The sequence below is a fragment of the Pelophylax lessonae genome, assembly GCF_965119305.1.
Source record: "Pelophylax lessonae genome assembly, chromosome: 3".
NCBI classification, from domain to species: Eukaryota; Metazoa; Chordata; class Amphibia; order Anura; family Ranidae; genus Pelophylax; species Pelophylax lessonae.
This window is the reverse complement of record NC_138770.1, coordinates 563907921-563925879: the sequence shown is the minus strand read 5'-3', so window position 1 is coordinate 563925879 and position 17959 is coordinate 563907921. Positions and strand designations below refer to the sequence as shown.

Here is a 17959-nt window from a genome sequence, read left to right as displayed (position 1 = left end):
GTAAATTCTTACCTCTCCTATTGCCGGTGACACCAAACACCACTTCATATGTGAGATATTCCAAAATCCACAGAGAAACCAACACTTTCAGGAGTGTTTGGGGTTGATTTACCAAAGCTGGAGAGTGCAAAATCTGGTGTAGCTGTGCATTGTAGCCAATCAGCTTCTAACTTCATTTTTTTCAATTAGGCTTTGACAATAAAACCTGGAAGCTGATTGGTTTCTATGCAGAGCTGCACCAGATTTTGCACTCTTTAGTAAATCAACCCCTTTGTATTTTGGGTTCAGCATTCTTTCTTTCAACCTCCACATCACGACCGTCTCCTGAATGACAGAGAGCTGTGGAGGACCAAGGAGATTTCCCTGCAGGCTTCAGTGGGTTATTTTTTTAATGACTTTAATTTACTCTCTCCTTTTACAGGTACAGGGTTTTCGAGCAATTTTATTGTAACAGGAGAGTAGGTTTAAAGTTCAAATTCACATTTTAAAGTGTTAGTAAACCCAGAACAGTAAAATCAGTTGGTATATGCAGTAAAGCATGCTTGGTATACTCCCTTTGGAACCTAAGGGGTTAATCTTTCGCATTATGTAAAAAGGCTGTTAGATCCTGTCTTCTATGATCCTTCCCCTTCTTTTACTGTCCACAAACCATATTCTGATAGTACAGCCCCTTGGGGGCACTCTTCACATGCTCAGTTTGGTGTGTATTGCTAGAGTTTTTTTTTTTTTTTTGGGGGGGGGGGGTGCATGTGTTTAGCAAAGGGCCAATCAGCACTTTCCAGACAAAAAGTCAGGGCTTATGCAGCCTCATAGGACAGAGTAGAATGAAAACTCCTCCTACAAGCTTTAACCAGCGCTTTGATGGACACTGATAGAAGTCACAAGATTGCTATATACTTGCAGTTTATGAAAACAAAAAACACCCTAGCTCAGCCACTTGTGCCTGGAATGAAGATGCTGGGGTGTCCATTGCCCCATGCAATACAATCCACTGTAGAAAGCCAGCAACTCAGTAATCCTCTTGTCAATCTTTATCAGCAACATAGCATAGATACAATATAGAAATGCTAACATGTTTCAGCTATTACTGCCTTCCTCACAGCATTTCTGTACTTTATCTATGCTATGTAGCTAATAAAGATTGCACCGAGTTGCCAGTTTTTTTCTACAGTGGATTTAACTGTTTGTATTTACTAAAGTGATTGCATTTTCATGTTCTGTGTACTGTGGGAGACCAGATATAGTGAATGCAGGGTCCCGGGTTTAGTAACACTTTACCAACTTATAAATGTTTGTAGTGTATTCATTTTTCTAATTTACATTAAATTACTTTTACTTCACTCTTTTTTTTTATAAAAAATACAATTTTTTTCCCCTTGCATGTGATTGAGTATTCTTTACAAAGTGAAAGTTAACCTCATTTACTAAGCTCTGGAGCAAGTGCACTTGCAGTGTACAGTATATTTGCCCTTAGTAAATCTAACCCCACCTGCTTAAGCTGATAACACAAATAATTTCCCGTGTCTTTCTTGAACACCATCATTAAATATTTAAAGTGCTGGAGGAAAAATGTAATTGAACCCTTGCTATTAATAGCTGGTTGAACCTCCGTTGGCAGCAAAGTTGGGCCAGGGCAACAAAAAGCTGGCAAAGTAAGCGGTACTAACAAGGAAGAGCTGGAAGAACATTTTGCAAATAATTAAGGGTAATTGGCAATAGGTCGGTAACATGATTGGCTATAAAAAGGGCATCGTAGAAAGTCAGAAGTGAAGATGGGCAGAGGTTTACCAATCTGTGAAAAGCTACATCTAAAAATTGTTGAACAATAATGTTCCTTAACATAAAATTTCAGAGACTTTAAATATATCATCATCTACAGTACATCATTTAAAAGAGGAAGTAAACCCGCTGAAAAAAATGTAAAAAAAAAACAAACTGTGAAGACAAAGGCATAATGAGCTAGTATGCATCGCATATTAGCTCATTATGAAGTACTTACCTAAAAATTAAGCCACCGCAGTGCCGACAGGATGGCCGACATGTTCTGCTTCCTGGATCGCGTCCTCCGGCCATCTGATTGGCCGGAGGCGCGATTACATCACTCCTGTGCATGCACGCGGGAGCCGACGTTCCTTCAGAGTGCATGCGCCGATGATGTCATCAGCTGCATGCACTGTAAATATCTCCTAAACGGTGCATGTTTAGGAGATATTTATAGCACCTATAGGTAAGCCTTAATATAGGCTTACCTATAGGTAAATGTCAACAAAGTGGGTTTACAACCACTTTAACCACTTAACCACCGGAGAATTTTGCTGTCTTCCGTCCAGGCCACTTTTTGCGATTCGGCGCTGTGCGAATTTAACTGACAATTGCGCGGTAGTGCGACGCCTTACCCAAACGAAATTTACGTCCTTTTTTTCCCACAAACAGAGCTTTCTTTTGGTGGTATTTGATCACCTGTGCGATTTTTACTTTTTGCGCTATAAACAAAAAAAGAGCGTTTATTTTGAAAAAATAACAATATTTTTCACATTTTTTTATATGAAATTCCCCCCCAAAAAAATGTAAAAATCAATTTTTTTTTAATTTTTGGCCAATTTGTTTTCTGCTACCTATGTTTAGTAAAAAAAATTGCAATAAGCGTATTTTGATTGGTTTGCGCAAAAGTTATTGCGTTTACTAACTAAGGGAAAGATTTCTGTCATTTTTGGTGTTTTTTTTTTAACGCGTAATGGCGGTGATCTGCGATTTTTTTTGCGGGACTGCGACATTGCGGCGGACAGATCGGACCCTTGACTGACATTTTTGACACTTTTGGGGGTACCAGTGACATTTCTACAGTAATCAGTGCTATATATATGCACTGTTACTGTAAAAATGACACTGGCAGGGAAGGGGTTAATTTTATTGGAGAGGGAGGGGTTAATGTATGCCTGGTGCTTACTGACGTGTGGGGGGGGGGAGGTGACTGTGTGACAGAAGGACAGATCGGATGTCCAGCTATGCTGAACACTCCGATCTGTCAGTCCCTGTCACTATGGAGATCCGCCCGCTGTGTTTACACAATCGCCGCTGCTCCTCCCCTGCCCCGACTCCCGCTGTGAATGAACACAGCGGGAGTGAGCCTCCGGCGGCGCGCGAGCACCGCCCACAAGGGGCGGAGTCCAGCGACGTAGGTCTACGTCGCTGGACGGGATCGCGGCACTTTGCCGCAGTAGCCTCCATGTGAGCGGAGGTAAAGTGGTTAAAATGATTCTGAAAATCTGCGAGAAATCTCTGTGCTCAAGGGACAATTCCGAAATACGATATTGGATGCCCGCGATCTTTGGGCCCTCAGACTGGATTTCTGCGGGCAGCTCTAAGAGAGGGGCCACATGAGATGGCCTGGAGGGCCAGATTTGGCACGTGATTTAGAGAAACTGCACTTACAGTGCACAGTATATTTGCCTTGAGTAAATCAACCTCATTGTGGTTGTCTATTTTTGTGACTAAGATGAGGATCAGATCACATTTTAAGGATGAATTACTGCAGAAAACCAGGTAATTACAGGAGGTTTACTTACTTTTTCTTGCCACTATTTATTTATACTATTCATTAATTATTTTAAGATCCTTCTTGTTCCTGACTCTTTGGCTAGGATCTACAGTCCTAATAGATTTGTGAAGTGGTTTCCAACTTTTGTCATCCCAGAACTCATTAGGTAGTATTTAGACATGCATTTATAAGACTCAATGCACACTAGCGTATTTCATAAGCTCAAAAAAAGCTAGAAAATGACGCTGGATAAAAAATGCTAAAAAACAGCATTTTTGTGCCAGCTTCTAGTAGCATTTTAGTAGCCTTTAGAAGCTTTTAGGGGCATTTAAGGGCATTAGCATTTTATAAAAAAAATAAAAGAGCTGTTAGGAGCATTTTAATAGCATTTAGAAGCAGTTAGGATCATTTAGGAGCATTTGTCATTTTTCTCTGCTGGAAAAACGCTCCAAAAAATCTACAAAAACTATTTTTTTCTCTGCTCCTAGACGCTAAAGTTCAAAAGTAGTTTGCATGGATACCTACGATAACCCTATTTAGCTTCTAGGAGCAGAAAAAATGCTAATAGCTTCTAGGAGCTTAAATAAAATGATGCATGGAGTGTGCATGGAGCCTAAGGCATAAGGAGAAAAAAACTCAAAATGCACAGGCTTATCATTAATAAAAATACTTTCTTAGATCCTTTTTTTCATCAGACCAGTGAGGGTGTATCTCGCACAGTTCTAGCAATTATTAGGTAATGATATAAAAGTATGTTTTATACTATGAATGTAGCCTCACATTGAGAAATCATTACTTTTTAGGATCCTTTGATCTTGATACATTTCTCTTATGATCTGGTGTGCCCCATACTTAACTTCCCATGACCTTTCCTCTGGGGCGTCTTTAAGCCAATGGATCCAGGACTCCAGACATTTGGCTTATCTAAGTGGTTATAAAATGTGATTTCATTTGTAAATGCACATTGTTTAAGAATACTGGCATGATTTTATATGATTACCATAAATACTTTCCCTATATCCCCCAAAGAAGCAGATTTCTATGAAACTGACACTGTCCTACTATTTTATAAGGCCCATCATCAAACAGTTAGTAATATTAACCACTTCTGGAACGGAAGGATTTGCCCCCTTAATGACCAGGCCATTTTTTGCGATTCGGCACTGCGTTATTTTAACAGACAATTGCACGGTCATGCGACGCTGTACCTGAATACATTTTATGTCCCTTTTCCTCCACAAATATAGCTTTCTTTTGGTGGTATTTGATCACCTGTGCGAGTTTTATTTTTTGCGCTATAAACAAAACAGTGCGACAATTCTGAAAAAAAAACAAAATTTTTCACTTTCTATACAACATTCCAAAAAAAAATATATATTTTCAAATCCAATTTTTTCATCCTTTTAAGCCAATTTGTATTCTGCTACATATTTTTGGTTAAAAAAAATCCCCAAACTAGGAGAAAGATTTGTCTTTTTTTTACTAGTAATGGCGGCGATCTGCGATTTTTAGCAGGACTGTAACATTGCGGCGGACAGATCGGACCCCTAACTGACATTTTTGACACTTTTGCAGGGACCAGTGACATTACTACAGTAGTCAATGCTAAAAATATGCACTGTTACTATAATAATGACACTGGCAGGGAAGGGGTTAACCCAGGGGTGATCAAAGGGTTAAGTGTGAGCCTAGGGGGTGTTTTCTAACTGTAAGGGGGTGGGCTTGTGAAATGAGACCTGTGAGGAGGATCAGAGGCGCTCTGTGATCATTTCAGAGAGAACGGTCTGCTGTGTTTGCAACAGCAGACCATCGTTCTCTCTCAGTGGGGAGCAATCACGGGTGGTGGATCGGCATTCCTCGCTGCCTAGTGGGGGTGGCCATGTGCCGCCGGCGGAGCACGCTTGCCCCCCCAGGACTGCTCCCGTGAACCATCGCACAGCCAAGTCAGCCTGCTGCAGTATATATGAGGCAGGCGGTCGGCAAGCGGTTAAACACACACAGTTTAATTTAAATTGTCCCTTTTACATCTGTATGTGGATGATGGCACTGTACCTTTTTTCCTAAGCGATATACAGCTGTCACATGACCCAACTCTTTCCCAGCCTGTCTGTAGGGAAAAATAAGCAGGAGGAGCTTATAGCCCTCAGCTGCTGGTCACATGTTCAAAATAACCCCCCCCCAAAAAAAAAAAACAGCCTTTGGAATACAGAGTAAAATATAATTATTAATAATAAGCGGTTTTAAATTGTCATAAAAATATATATATGAAATTAAATCTTTATTATTTTTTGGCAATAACATGGTGTGGGTGGATTTCGGTCAGTCACAGGCTGTGTCACGCCCCTCCAGCCTGTGCCTTAGAATAAGAGGGAGGGGAAACCTCCATGAATCCAAATGTAATATCCCACCCCCACTGTGTTTAGCTGGTTAGTGGGCATAAAGGAGGAGGAAGGGAGTGGGCTGTCATTTACCACTGTGTATACACCTACATGTGTGACTTTATGGGCTGCTCAGATGTGATAGGGAGGAAGTGCTCAGCATAGAAACACACTGATAACTGAGCATGTGCAGAGTTGCCACCACCTGCAAAATCAATAGCTGAAATTGGGGACATGAACAGAAGGTGGAGATAGAGAGCAGCAAGATGAACCAGGTTTTTTGCATTATACAGAAAACTAATCTCATAGCGACTGAGTGAACAGCATGTTATAGGGCATTTTGGTTTTTTTTTACGATGTGGGTTTATTGACACTTTAATGAATCTCTACATGGGAAGTTGGAGATGTACAAATATGATTGATAAGTGGGGAATGTAGGGCACTTATTTTAGGATATACCTGGTGGTATATCAAATGCAAATTTTCAACTTTTTTCTTTTTAATTCTTAAAGTTTTTGTGGTCATACACAGCAATTGACACTTACAAAAGCATGTGCGATAACATATACAATCCATTAGAGAAGGCCATGTTGAACAACCTTAGAGTTGAGGCATGTATTGCTAAACACTCTTTAAAGTATTTATACTTATTTTTTAATCTTTATGAATAAAAGATCAGTTTCAAACTTTTTTTTAAGATTCTGCATGATCTCAATCAAACCTTAAAAGTCTCAATTACTTAACAAGTTTTTGGGTTGTCTAGTTAGATAAGCAGTCATTTAAACATCTGCTCTTAGGTAAACGGAAACACTACACTTCTCATAAAGAATCCATCACAAATGTACTTGCATGCATAAAATATGGAGCCATCCTTTGTAAACAAAGTCATTTTGAAGTACGGACTTTACATCTAGCATATTTTACTCGTTTCTACTGAATTTGCCATCCATTTAGAAAAGAGTAGCAGTAAATTAGAACCATCTGCGTTTTACACTGTAATTGCTGAGCTATGCCTATTAAGAACAGCACAATCTAAATAGGCAAAGGTCAGGTGATAGTCACGCCATAACAATGGATCTTGCCTATTGTCTTCACTCCCTACTCGTTAATGTGTATATAACTCGGTTTACTCTGCATAGACTGCATTTTGTAAATAGCTGCTCATTTGTTTTATATATTCCTGGGGGTGTTGCGCTTGTTGCTTTTATCCAGAGATGGCTTTTACCTGCCACATGTTTCTTCTCTAGAAACTTTCCATGTCTGCTGTCATCATCTTCACACGAGCTTGTGTCATCTGTACATTGAGACAGAAAATAATGAAACATTTCAAAGGCACGATGACCAAGCTGGCTTAGTTCCAGTTAAACCCTGTGCTTTAAGTATATTTTTTTCCTTATACTGTTGTTATCTCAAGTTTATTGATCTTGGCTTCGACTTTCTGGTTCTCAAAAGAAAAAGCCTACTGTGAACTTTTTATCAAATAGGCTTCTTTTTCGGCCTGCTTCAGCTGCTATGATTGAGCCAAGCAGGCTTCTTAAATTATTTATGCTTTAACTAGATGAAATAAAAAAAAAAAAAGAGTAGAAAAAAAAAAATGTATATAAATACCAACAGTGTCTCTCTGAATAGCAGGGCATCTACAAAAAAATGGCAACAAACTTAATTAGCTGGAATCAAAGTTGCTTTTTCCACTGTGAATAAAACAAGCATGCACTCAAAAGACCTAAATCAATGTGCCCAGCTTAATCATATAAAGGGTTTTTCATCCTAATTGCCAAGCTCTTTAGATTTTGATGAGATGGATACAGAGGAAGATAACCCAGCGAGTGTAGATCATCCAGTCATTATCCCAGACTAAACTTTGATTATTAAAATGGATTCTTGGTGTATATGGTTAATGTAATTGCTTTGTCTATACTCTGCCTTGACATAATTAAAACCGATCATGTTGTGTTCATCACTGATTTTATTTTGCCGAGCTGAGAAAATACAACATGCATGCAGGAAATTCATTTTGTTATATTATAGAAAACACCTGCAGCTCTCTTGCACAATAGAAATATGAAAAGCAAAGTAGATGCTAATTGCCTTCAAATCTGCAGGCACACCTAACAGATACTCCCATATATTCACAGAGACAGAGAGCATCCATTTAGTAATACCTCCATATATTACTCATAAAACTGTTAAAAGTAGCAAAAGCATTTCTATGAAAGAAAGACACCATTGGTTACACTAGAGAAGCTGTGAGCTAAAGTGGTGGTATAAAAGACTGTGTGTGTATGTATTCATATACTATATATATTAGGGATCGACCAATTATCGGCAAAGCTGATATATCGAGGGCCGATATATTGGAATCGTCCCCTGAGGTTACCGATATTGCTGATATTTCGGGAAAGTGCTTGTACCGGAGTGATGCCTGCAGCTAGAGGCATCACCCTGGTACCGGCGTCCATAGCCGATGGTCGGCTGTCTTGTAATGAGAAGCCACTCGGCTGTCATTACAAGGAGCAGGAGGGGACGCCCCCCCCCTTCCGCCTCCTTCCGTGGCTCGCCCCGGTCTCCCGTCCCAGTGGGAGGCCTGGGCAACCAGCCTGCACGGCCGCCGAAGAGAAGACACCGATCAAAGCCACATTCGGCTCTGATCGGGTCTACATGTAAAAACCCGGAAGTGATGTCATGACATTACTTCCAGGTATTCTGCGCCAAATTAAAAAAAATTACAGCATTCAAAACAGCCAAACTTGGCATTTTGAATGCTTTTAAGTGCAGAGGAGATCCCTCCACAAGAGTACCTGTAAAAAAAAAAATAAATAAATAAATAATTTTTTTAATGTACGAAAATATAGGCCATTATTGGCCGATACCGATATGCAATGACCAAAATATCGGTATCTGCAATAAAAATGATATCGGTCGATTACTAATATATATATATATATATATATATATATATATAAATAGCAAGATTTTAATCAATGGAACAATTTCCAAAATTTGGACAAAACTGAGTTTTATAGAACATTTGTTTAGCTCATTACATGAAAGTAAGTTTAATAATATAATTTAGATTACAAAATCTTCAGTTTTACTCAGATTAGTTAATGCAAAAATGAATACAACCCACAACAAAAACTACTACATCTAGTGTTTTGTATGACCTCCATGATTTGTAAGGACAGCACCAAGTCTTCTAGGCATGAAATGAACAAGGTTGTGACATATTGTAACATCTATCTTTTTCCATTCTTCAAGAACGACCTCTTTTAGAGCCTGGGTAATGGATGGAGAGTGATACTCAACTTGTCTCTTGAAAATTTCCCATAGTTGTTCAATTAGGTTCAGATCAGGAGACATATTTGGCCACTGAATTACTTTCACCTTTCAACAATGGCCTTAGATGTGTGTTTTTGAATCATTGTCATGTTGGAAAAGTGCACAACGACCAAGGGCACAGAGTGATGGTAACCTCTTTCTCTCAATATAGAGCAGTACATCTGTGAATTCATGATAACATCAATAAAATTGCTGCTCCCTGACACCAGCAGCCCTCATGCAGACCCACAGAAGGACACTGCCACCACCATGTTTCACTGTTGGCATCATGCATTATTCTTTGTACTCCTCACCTTTGCGACGCTATATATTTTTGAAGCAGTTCCAAAAACATTGGTACAGGGTAGAGTCCCAGTAGTCGTCTTCTTTTTCAGCAAGGGCCCTGGCAAATTCTAGGCAGGCTTTTTTGTGCATTGGCTTTAGGAGAGACTTCCTTTGTGGGCGACACCCATGCCATTCCTCTGCAGTGTACGCCGTATTGCGTCACGAAAAACAATCACTACAGTTTGGCTTTCTACTTTTTTAGCTAACTGCAGTGAACTTGCACGGCACATTTCTTCAACCCTTCTCATCAGAAGATGCTTCTGTTGAGGTGTTAACTACCATGAATGGCCTGGACGTCTCTGTGAGATGGTTGCAGTTCCTTGTTTTTAAAATTTTTGTATCACTTTTGCTACAGTATTCTGGCTGATAAGTAAAGCTTTGCTGATCTTCTTTTAGCCTTCACCTTTCTTGTGTAAAGAAATTATTTTCTTTCTCAGGCCTTGTGACATTTCTCTCGTGGTGCCATTGTTGACAGCATGAAATGGGAAGGGGTTTTCTTCGTTATGTAATGCCCTTATATAATCAACTGTCTGCTGGACACCTGTATAAGGAATAAATTAGACCCAACTGTAGTTGAATTCTTGTTAATTAGGATTTTGTTGTCTAAAATTTAACTTTGCTCCTGATACTTTCATTGGGGTGTATTCATTTTTGCAACATAGTCCTGAATTAATTTGTTAGGAAAAATACTTTTTTTGTGTGTGCAAAATAACAAATCTTGGTTGCAATCAATGGCCCGCATTTGTGGGAATATTTTGTAGCACAGTGTCACACAGAAAATGTTGATTCTGAAAGGAAAGGGAAGGTTTTCTGACAAATCTGTTTAGTGTACTCATTTATGCTGAGCAGCTGGTTTGGTGTTAAGGAAATTAACAACAGGCGCACTAGATGGGCAACAATGAGACAGCCTCCAAAACAGGAATGGTTTTACAGGTGGAGGTCACTAAAAATGTTTTCTCTACTCATCTTTTCTGAATGTTTTCACTAGTTTTGCATTTAGCTAGGGTCAGTGTCACTACTGGTAGCATGAGGCGATACCTGGACCCTATAGAGATTGCACAGGCAGTCCAACTCCTCCAGGATGGCACATCAATATGTGCCATTGACAGAAGGTTTGCTGTGTCTCCCAGCACAGTCTCAAGAGAACCAGTATCTGCTCCTTTGTGCAAGGAGGAACAGGATGAGCACTGCCAGAGCCATACAAAATGACCTCCAGCAGGCCACTGGTGTGAATGTCTCTGACCAAACAATCAGAAACAGACTTTATGAGGATGACCTGAGGGCCCGACATCCTCTAGTGGGCCCTGTGCTCACTGCTCGGTACCGTGGAGCTCGATTGGCATTTGCTATTGAACACCAGAATTGGCAGGTCCGCCAATAACACCCTGTGCTTTTCACAGATGAGAGCAGGTTCACCCTGAGCACATGTGACAGACATGAAAGGGTCTGGAGAAGCCGTGGAGAACTGCTGCCTGTAACGTCATTCAGCATGACCGGTTTGGTGATGGATCAGTGATGGTCTGGGGAGGCATATCCATCGAGGGACGCACAGACCTATACAGGCTAGACAACGGCACAGTGACTGCTATTAGGTATTGTGATAGGATCCCTGGACTGGTAGTCAGACCCTACGCTGTTGCAGTGGGTCCTAGGTTCCTCCTGGTGCACAACAATGCCGCCTCATGTGGCGAGAGTATGCAGCCAGTTCCTGGAGGATAAAGGTAAGGCATTGATACCATTGAATGGCCCCCCCGGGCTTGCCTGACCTAAATCCAAAAGAACACCTCTGGGACATTATGTTTCAGTCCATCCAACACCGCCAGGATGCATATATATATATTTACAGTATCCCACAAAGTGAGTATACCCCTCACATTTTTTTAAATATTTTATTATATCTTTTCATGTGACAACACTGAAGAAATTACACTTTGCTACAATGTAAAGTAGCGAATGTACAGCTTGTATAACAGTGTAAATTTGCTGTCCCTTCAAAATAACTCAACACACAGCCAATAATGTCTAAACCACTGGCAACAAAAGTGAATACACCCCTAAGTGACAATGTCCAAATTGGGCCCAAAGTGTCAATATTTTGTGTGGCCCCCATTTTTTTCCAGCACTGCCTCTTTCCAGCAAACCCTCTTGGGCATGGAGTTCACCAGAGCTTAACAGGTTGCCAATGGAGTCCTCTTCCACTCCTCTATGATGACATCACGGAGCTGGTGGATTTTAGAGACCTTGCACTCCTCCACCTTCCAATTGAGGATGCGCCACAGATGCTCAATAGGATTTAGGTCTGGAGACATACTTGGCAAGACCATCACCTTTACCCTCAGCTTCTTTAGCAAGGCAGGGGTCGTCTTGGAGGTGTGTTTGGGGTTGTTATCATGTTGGAATACTGCCCTGTGGCCCAGTCTCCGAAAGGAGGTGATCATGCTCTGCTTCAGTATGTCACAGTACATGTTGGCATTCATGGTTCCCTCAATGAACTGTAGCTCCCCAGTGCCGGGAGCACTCATGCAGCCCCAGACCATGACACGCCCACCACCATGCTTGACTGTAGGCAAGACACACTTGTCTTTGTACTCCTCACCTGGTTGCCGCCACACACGCTTGACACCATCTCAACCAAACAAGTTTGTCATGGTCTCATCAGACCTTAGGACATGGTCCCAGTAATCCATATCCTTAGTCTGCTTGTCTTCAGCAAACTGTTTGCGGGCTTTTTTGTGCATCATCTTTAGAAGGGGCTTCCTTCTGGGATGACAGCCATGCAGACCAATTTGATGTAATGTGCGGCATATGGTCTGAGCACTGACAGGCTGACCCCACACCCCTTCAACCTCTGCAGCAATGCTGGCAGAACTTATACCTCTATTTCCCAAAGACAACCTCTGGATATGATGCTGAGCACGTGTACTCAACTTCTTTGGTTGACCATGGCAAGGCCTGTTTTGATTGGAACCTCTCATGTTAAACAGCTGTATGGTCTTGGCCACCATAATGCAGCTCAGTTTCAGGGTCTTTGCAATCTTCTTATAGCCTAGGCCATCTTTATGTAGAGCAACAATTCTTTTTTTTCAGATCCAGAGAATTCTTTGCCATGACGTGCCATGTTGAACTTCCAGTGACCAGTATGAGAGTGAGAGCGAGAACACCAAATTTAAAACACCTGCTCCCCATTCACACCTGAGACCTTGTAACACTAACCAGTCCCATGACACTGGGGAGGGAAAATTGCTAATTGGGCCCAATTAGGAAATTTTCACCTAGGGGTGTACTCACTTTTGTTGCCAGCAGTTTAGACATTAATGGCTGTGTGTTGAGTTATTTTTGAGGGGACAGCAAATTTACACTATTACACAAGCGGAACATACACTACTTTACATTGTAGCAAAGTGTAATTTCTTCAGTGTTGTCACATGAAAATATATAATAAAATATTTACAAAAATGTGAGTTTTTTTCACTCAAGCTTGACTTCTAAAGGTCTGTGCATAATCTTGAATTTTTACATGCATTTCTACCTAGATACCTAAAGCAGAAATCCAGGCAAACAGCCTATTACTCGGAGGAAATATATATATATGTGAGAGCTGTATTACTTGAAAAAATTAGTCGTTTTAGATCATTGAGTTCTGAGATTTACATAGCTCTGCTAAACAGCCCATCCTGCACTGCAGGGGAGGGGACCTGATCTTCAGCTTCATTTTCACTTACAGGTCTCACAGTGAAAAAAAGAAGCAGCACACTGATGAATTCACTGTGTTCTCTCCGAGGTCTGCTGTACATGGACAGCAATAGGTTGATACCAAGTCAAATGAAGCTACTTACACTGCCTGCATTTAAAAATAAATAAATTCTGACTATCCTGTAAATTCCATATATTGAAATAAGGTACAGGACACATGAACATTATTTTTAGACCATGGGTTATTTGCTGCTACCTTCAGGTGATTGGACAATGGCAAAGCTTAGCGGAGAATGCCCCCTAAAAGTATCCATATAACCCCACCCATTTCGTGAGGATCCCGTTTTTGTCAGCATGGAGGACTGAAATCACAAAGGAGACAGGGAAGGAACCTGTCCTGTACTGTACTTCAAGATGTGGAATTTGCAGGTAATTCAAAATTCCTATTACCTTATTTGTACAGTACAGGACACAGCAGGCCAAAATGGCAATGACAAGTCCACAAGAAACAAGAAGGGTCAACAGAGCTGAACAGCTGACAGGAAAGCACACATCAGCAGAGGTCCAACTGGCAAAACAACATTTTGAAAATGTGAACAGAGGATCAAGTAGTGGCCCCACATTTTGTAAAAAAAAAAAAAAACAGGTGCGTGATGTAGAAAAGGCCCAGAAAACCCCTGACATTGCCAGGAGAATGGGACCAGGTAGGGAAGGAGGAAAGCACTCCCAGAGGGCACAATAAAATAAAAAAAGTCACTCCAGGTAAGCAAGTCTTTAGTTAATCCCCACACACACTATTCAGGTGCTAGCCCAGCTTGCATGCTGTTTAACATAAGTAAATTATACCAGAAGGCTGCACTTCCAAAAATCCTTTTATTGAAGCTTCATATGACAAGTGGTTGACAGATGGAGCAGGGGAAAAACAGGTAGACGCAATATTAGCGTTTAGTCATCACCTATTGAAACTAGTCACCACAATCCCCCAGAAGGCACAAGCTCTAGCAAGGCAAGGTATTCAAGCCAGGCAGAAGAAGAGGGAGGAGTCCCATAGATGGACCACCCTATAAAAGGAAATAAATAGAAACCAGCTCCTGAGGATGATGTGGCTAGTAGCCACAGATGGCCATTCTGATGCTATCCATAAGGTAAAATGGGAATGACTCCCACAAAGGGAAGAAAAAAAGAATCTAGCCTCCAGGATATTTTGTCACAGTGTAGCATAATAAAAAAAGGAGGGCTCCTAAAAGTAATAGCAGCCCAGGCAACACAACGGCTACTGGGGGGCCAAAAAAAAAATAAATAGGAAAGGCCCTATTGTCTTTTTCAAAATTTTTATTGAACATTTTCACTAGATACAGTACATCAAAAGAATACAGCAAACAAAGGTACAAGGTATAAAATGGCTACAGACAAGGGGGTAACCTTGGGAGCGTCCAACTCAAATGTGTATAAGAGGAAAAATTAAAGTAGAGGTCACCCAACAAATTGAAAAAGTGCAAAGTATACATGGATGGAGAGATGGGGCAGGGGCAACTTGACACAGGTGAAGTAGTGCATATTATGGTAAGCGGTTGCAATGGAGGAGAGTTGAGTGCGCACAAATGAGAATAAGTAATGAGCGATTGAATAGGAAAAGGAGGGAAAAGTAAGGGGGGGGGGGGTAAGTGGATGACATAAGGAGGGAAAAAAAAAGTGGGTAGTTCCCAGGGGCAGTATAGCTGATGGGTCTCATTGAAGTAGGTGCCAGAGTGGAAAAGTATAAGGGCAGTAATAGGAACTCCTGACACTGTGTGTGTGTGGGCAGAAAATGTGTTACCCGGGTCACCAGAATGTTTCGTATTTTAGAACCTCATCAAGATAGGTTGCTTCGATTTTGACGTCCCTACAATGTGGAGAGAAGCGGTTTTCCAGGCCTTAGCTATAGTTTGCTTGGCTGCGGTAGTTCTCTGCAGTAACAATTTTAATTGCTTGGTGGTAAGGTCGGGGGTTGTGTGTTGAGTAGTGCCAGATGAGGTTCAGGGCAGATATTAACCAAAAATAGTTTAGAGATGATGGTAAATACTTTAGCTCAAAACTTATGCACAGTGGGGCAATGCCACCAAATATGTATGAGCCCATAGTTCCATGTCCATGGAAACAAACAGGCAGGTATGTGGGAACTATTTATGAAATTTGGGACAGAACGAAGTACCACTGGGTTAGGACTTTGTAATTTGCTTCAAAGGTTACAATGTTTAGGACTAAAGAATTTGTAGTTTTGATATTACTCCATGACTCTGGTTCCATTGATAGTGCCCTATTTTCATAAAGAAATCTTTTACTGGGGTGATGCCCAAGAACTGTGGGAGAGCTCTGCTTAGGCAGAAGCACCTAATATTGTCCCAGAGGGATACAGAAAGCTACAACAGGTGACAAAAGGACCAAGTTTGCAAAAGAGAGTGCACAAGAAGTGTGAAAACCAGGGTGTTAAGATAAGCCCGGCCAAATCAAGACCTGCATATAACCCAGGGCTAGGTGCCAAGGAAGCTGAGTGATGAGTAATGGAAACTAGTTATCTGTTTTACTATTATTGGGATACATGATAGTTATCCCATATGTTATAATGTGAAGTATGAAAGAAATATGCATGTCCTCCCAAAGGAATAGCACCAACCACAAGTTTTGAATGTGTTTTTCTGGTGATTATCAGTGAATCAGAGATGCTGGAAGAGTTCTGGGCGAATTATGTAGTGTAACTATACAGCTGAGGCTTGCAGTTAATTATGAATCAGATCATAAAAAAATCCCCAAAATGGTTAAAAGTGAAGCTATAACAAATAAACAACTGTGGTAGCAATATGGAGATCTTGCCATGCCCCCAAGTTGCAGGTGTTAATTAGGAACTGTTGGGACACATGCAGAGTCAGAGTAGGCATCCTAACATTGAGCACAGGTGTATATGAAATGCACTGATGCAGTGTGTCTGCTGGGTCCGCCCATGCCAAGAAGAGATGAGAGTATGATGCAACATTCCTTAGGCACCTGGCTAATGAGAGCTGGAATATAATAACAAAGTATGGTCTCATCTGCATCATCTCCAGATAAGTACATGGCTGGAAATTCTAAGGAATTGATTGGAGTATTAGTCTGTTTGGCTACTGTAATTACAGCATGGAAAACATTTGTGGGTTTCCATCAAGGCATGGTTTGAGAGGAACATGTTTACACTGTGCATTGATCAAAGAGTCTGTTTTAGGTCTATAGTGCTAATGAATCGCTGATTAAAGTAGCTGAACTATTATGGTCATAGCCTTCATATGCCGTGTGTGCGGTATATGATGCATGATATACGCAAAAGCACTGGATGGTGGTTTACTTTTGAATGCACTCCAATTATCCACCCTTCAGCAAAGCTTTGGATTATTCTGAAAAAAGGAGAGATGAGCTGGTGGAGGACCACATACAGTATATACTATACCTGCGTGAGAATTAGCTGAAGCAAGCTGTATTTATATACAGTGCCTTTGAAAAAGTATTCATACCCCTTGAAATTTTCCACATTTTGTCATGTTACAACCAAAAAACCTAAATGTATTTTATAGGGATTTTATGTAATAGACCAACACAAATTGGCACATAATTGTGAAGTGGAAGGAAAATGATTAATGGTGTTCAAAATGTTTTACAAATAAATATCTTAAAAGTGTGACGTGCATTTGTAATCTGCCCCCTTTACTCTGATACCGCTAACTAAAATCGAGTGGTACCAATTGCCTTCAGAAGTCACCTAATAAGTAAATAGAGTCCATCTGTGTGTAATATAATCTCAGTATAAATACAGATTTTCTGTGACGCCCTCAGAGGTTTATTAGAGAATATAAGTGAACAAACAGAATCATGAAGGCCAGGGAACACACCAGTCAGGGATAAAGTTGTGGAGAAGTTTAAAGTTATAAAAAAATATCCCAAGCTTTGAACATCTCACAGAGCACTGTTCAATCCATCATCCAAAAATGGAAACAGTATGGCACAACTGGAAACCTACCACGACATGACCGTCCACCCAGTGGTGTATTTTGGTTTTGTGCTGCCCTAGGCAAGACTAAAATTGGGCGCCCCCCCATGTAAATTTGCCTTACTCCTTTTTTAACGGATGAGAGAGAGAGGGGGATGAGAGAGAGATGATAGAGAGAGGGGGGTGAGAGAGAGAGGGGGATGAGAGAGAGAGAGAGAGAGAGAGAGAGAGGGGGGGATGAGAGAGAGAGAGAGAGAGAGGGGGGATGAGAGAGAGAGGGGGGGATGAGAGAGAGAGAGGGGGGGATGAGAGAGAGAGAGGGGGGGATGAGAGAGAGAGAGAGGGGGATGAGAGAGAGAGAGAGAGAGGGGGATGAGAGAGAGAGAGAGAGAGGGGGGGAGAGGGGGATGAGAGAGGGGATGAGAGAGAGAGAGGGGGGTGAGAGAGAGAGGGATGAGAGAGAGAGGGGGGAGGAGGATGAGAGAGAGAGGGATGAGAGAGAGATAGGGGGGATGAGAGAGAGAGGGGGGGAGAGGGGGATGAGAGAGAGGGGGTGAGAGAGAGAGAGGGGGGATGAGAGAGATGGGGGGGAGAGGGGGATGAGAGAGAGGGGGATGAGAGAGAGGGGGTGAGAGAGAGAGAGAGAGAGAGAGAGAGGGATGAGAGAGAGGGGGGATGAGAGAGAGAGAGGGG

The 17959-nt window shown here is 41.3% G+C and overlaps 1 protein-coding gene across 2 annotated transcripts in view; it reads right to left on the bottom strand.

The window, feature by feature from the left end:
* KIZ (kizuna centrosomal protein) overlaps positions 1-17959 on the bottom strand; it is a 290355-nt gene that overhangs the window by 122728 nt on the left and 149668 nt on the right. The window contains exon 10 of one of the 2 annotated variants that reach the window (XM_082251350.1): positions 7142-7210. The exons of the other annotated variant lie outside the window; for it this stretch is intronic. Within the exon in view, the coding sequence (XP_082107476.1) occupies positions 7142-7210 (69 nt within the window). The remainder of the gene's footprint in view (positions 1-7141; positions 7211-17959) is intronic. 2 annotated transcript variants of the gene reach the window in all.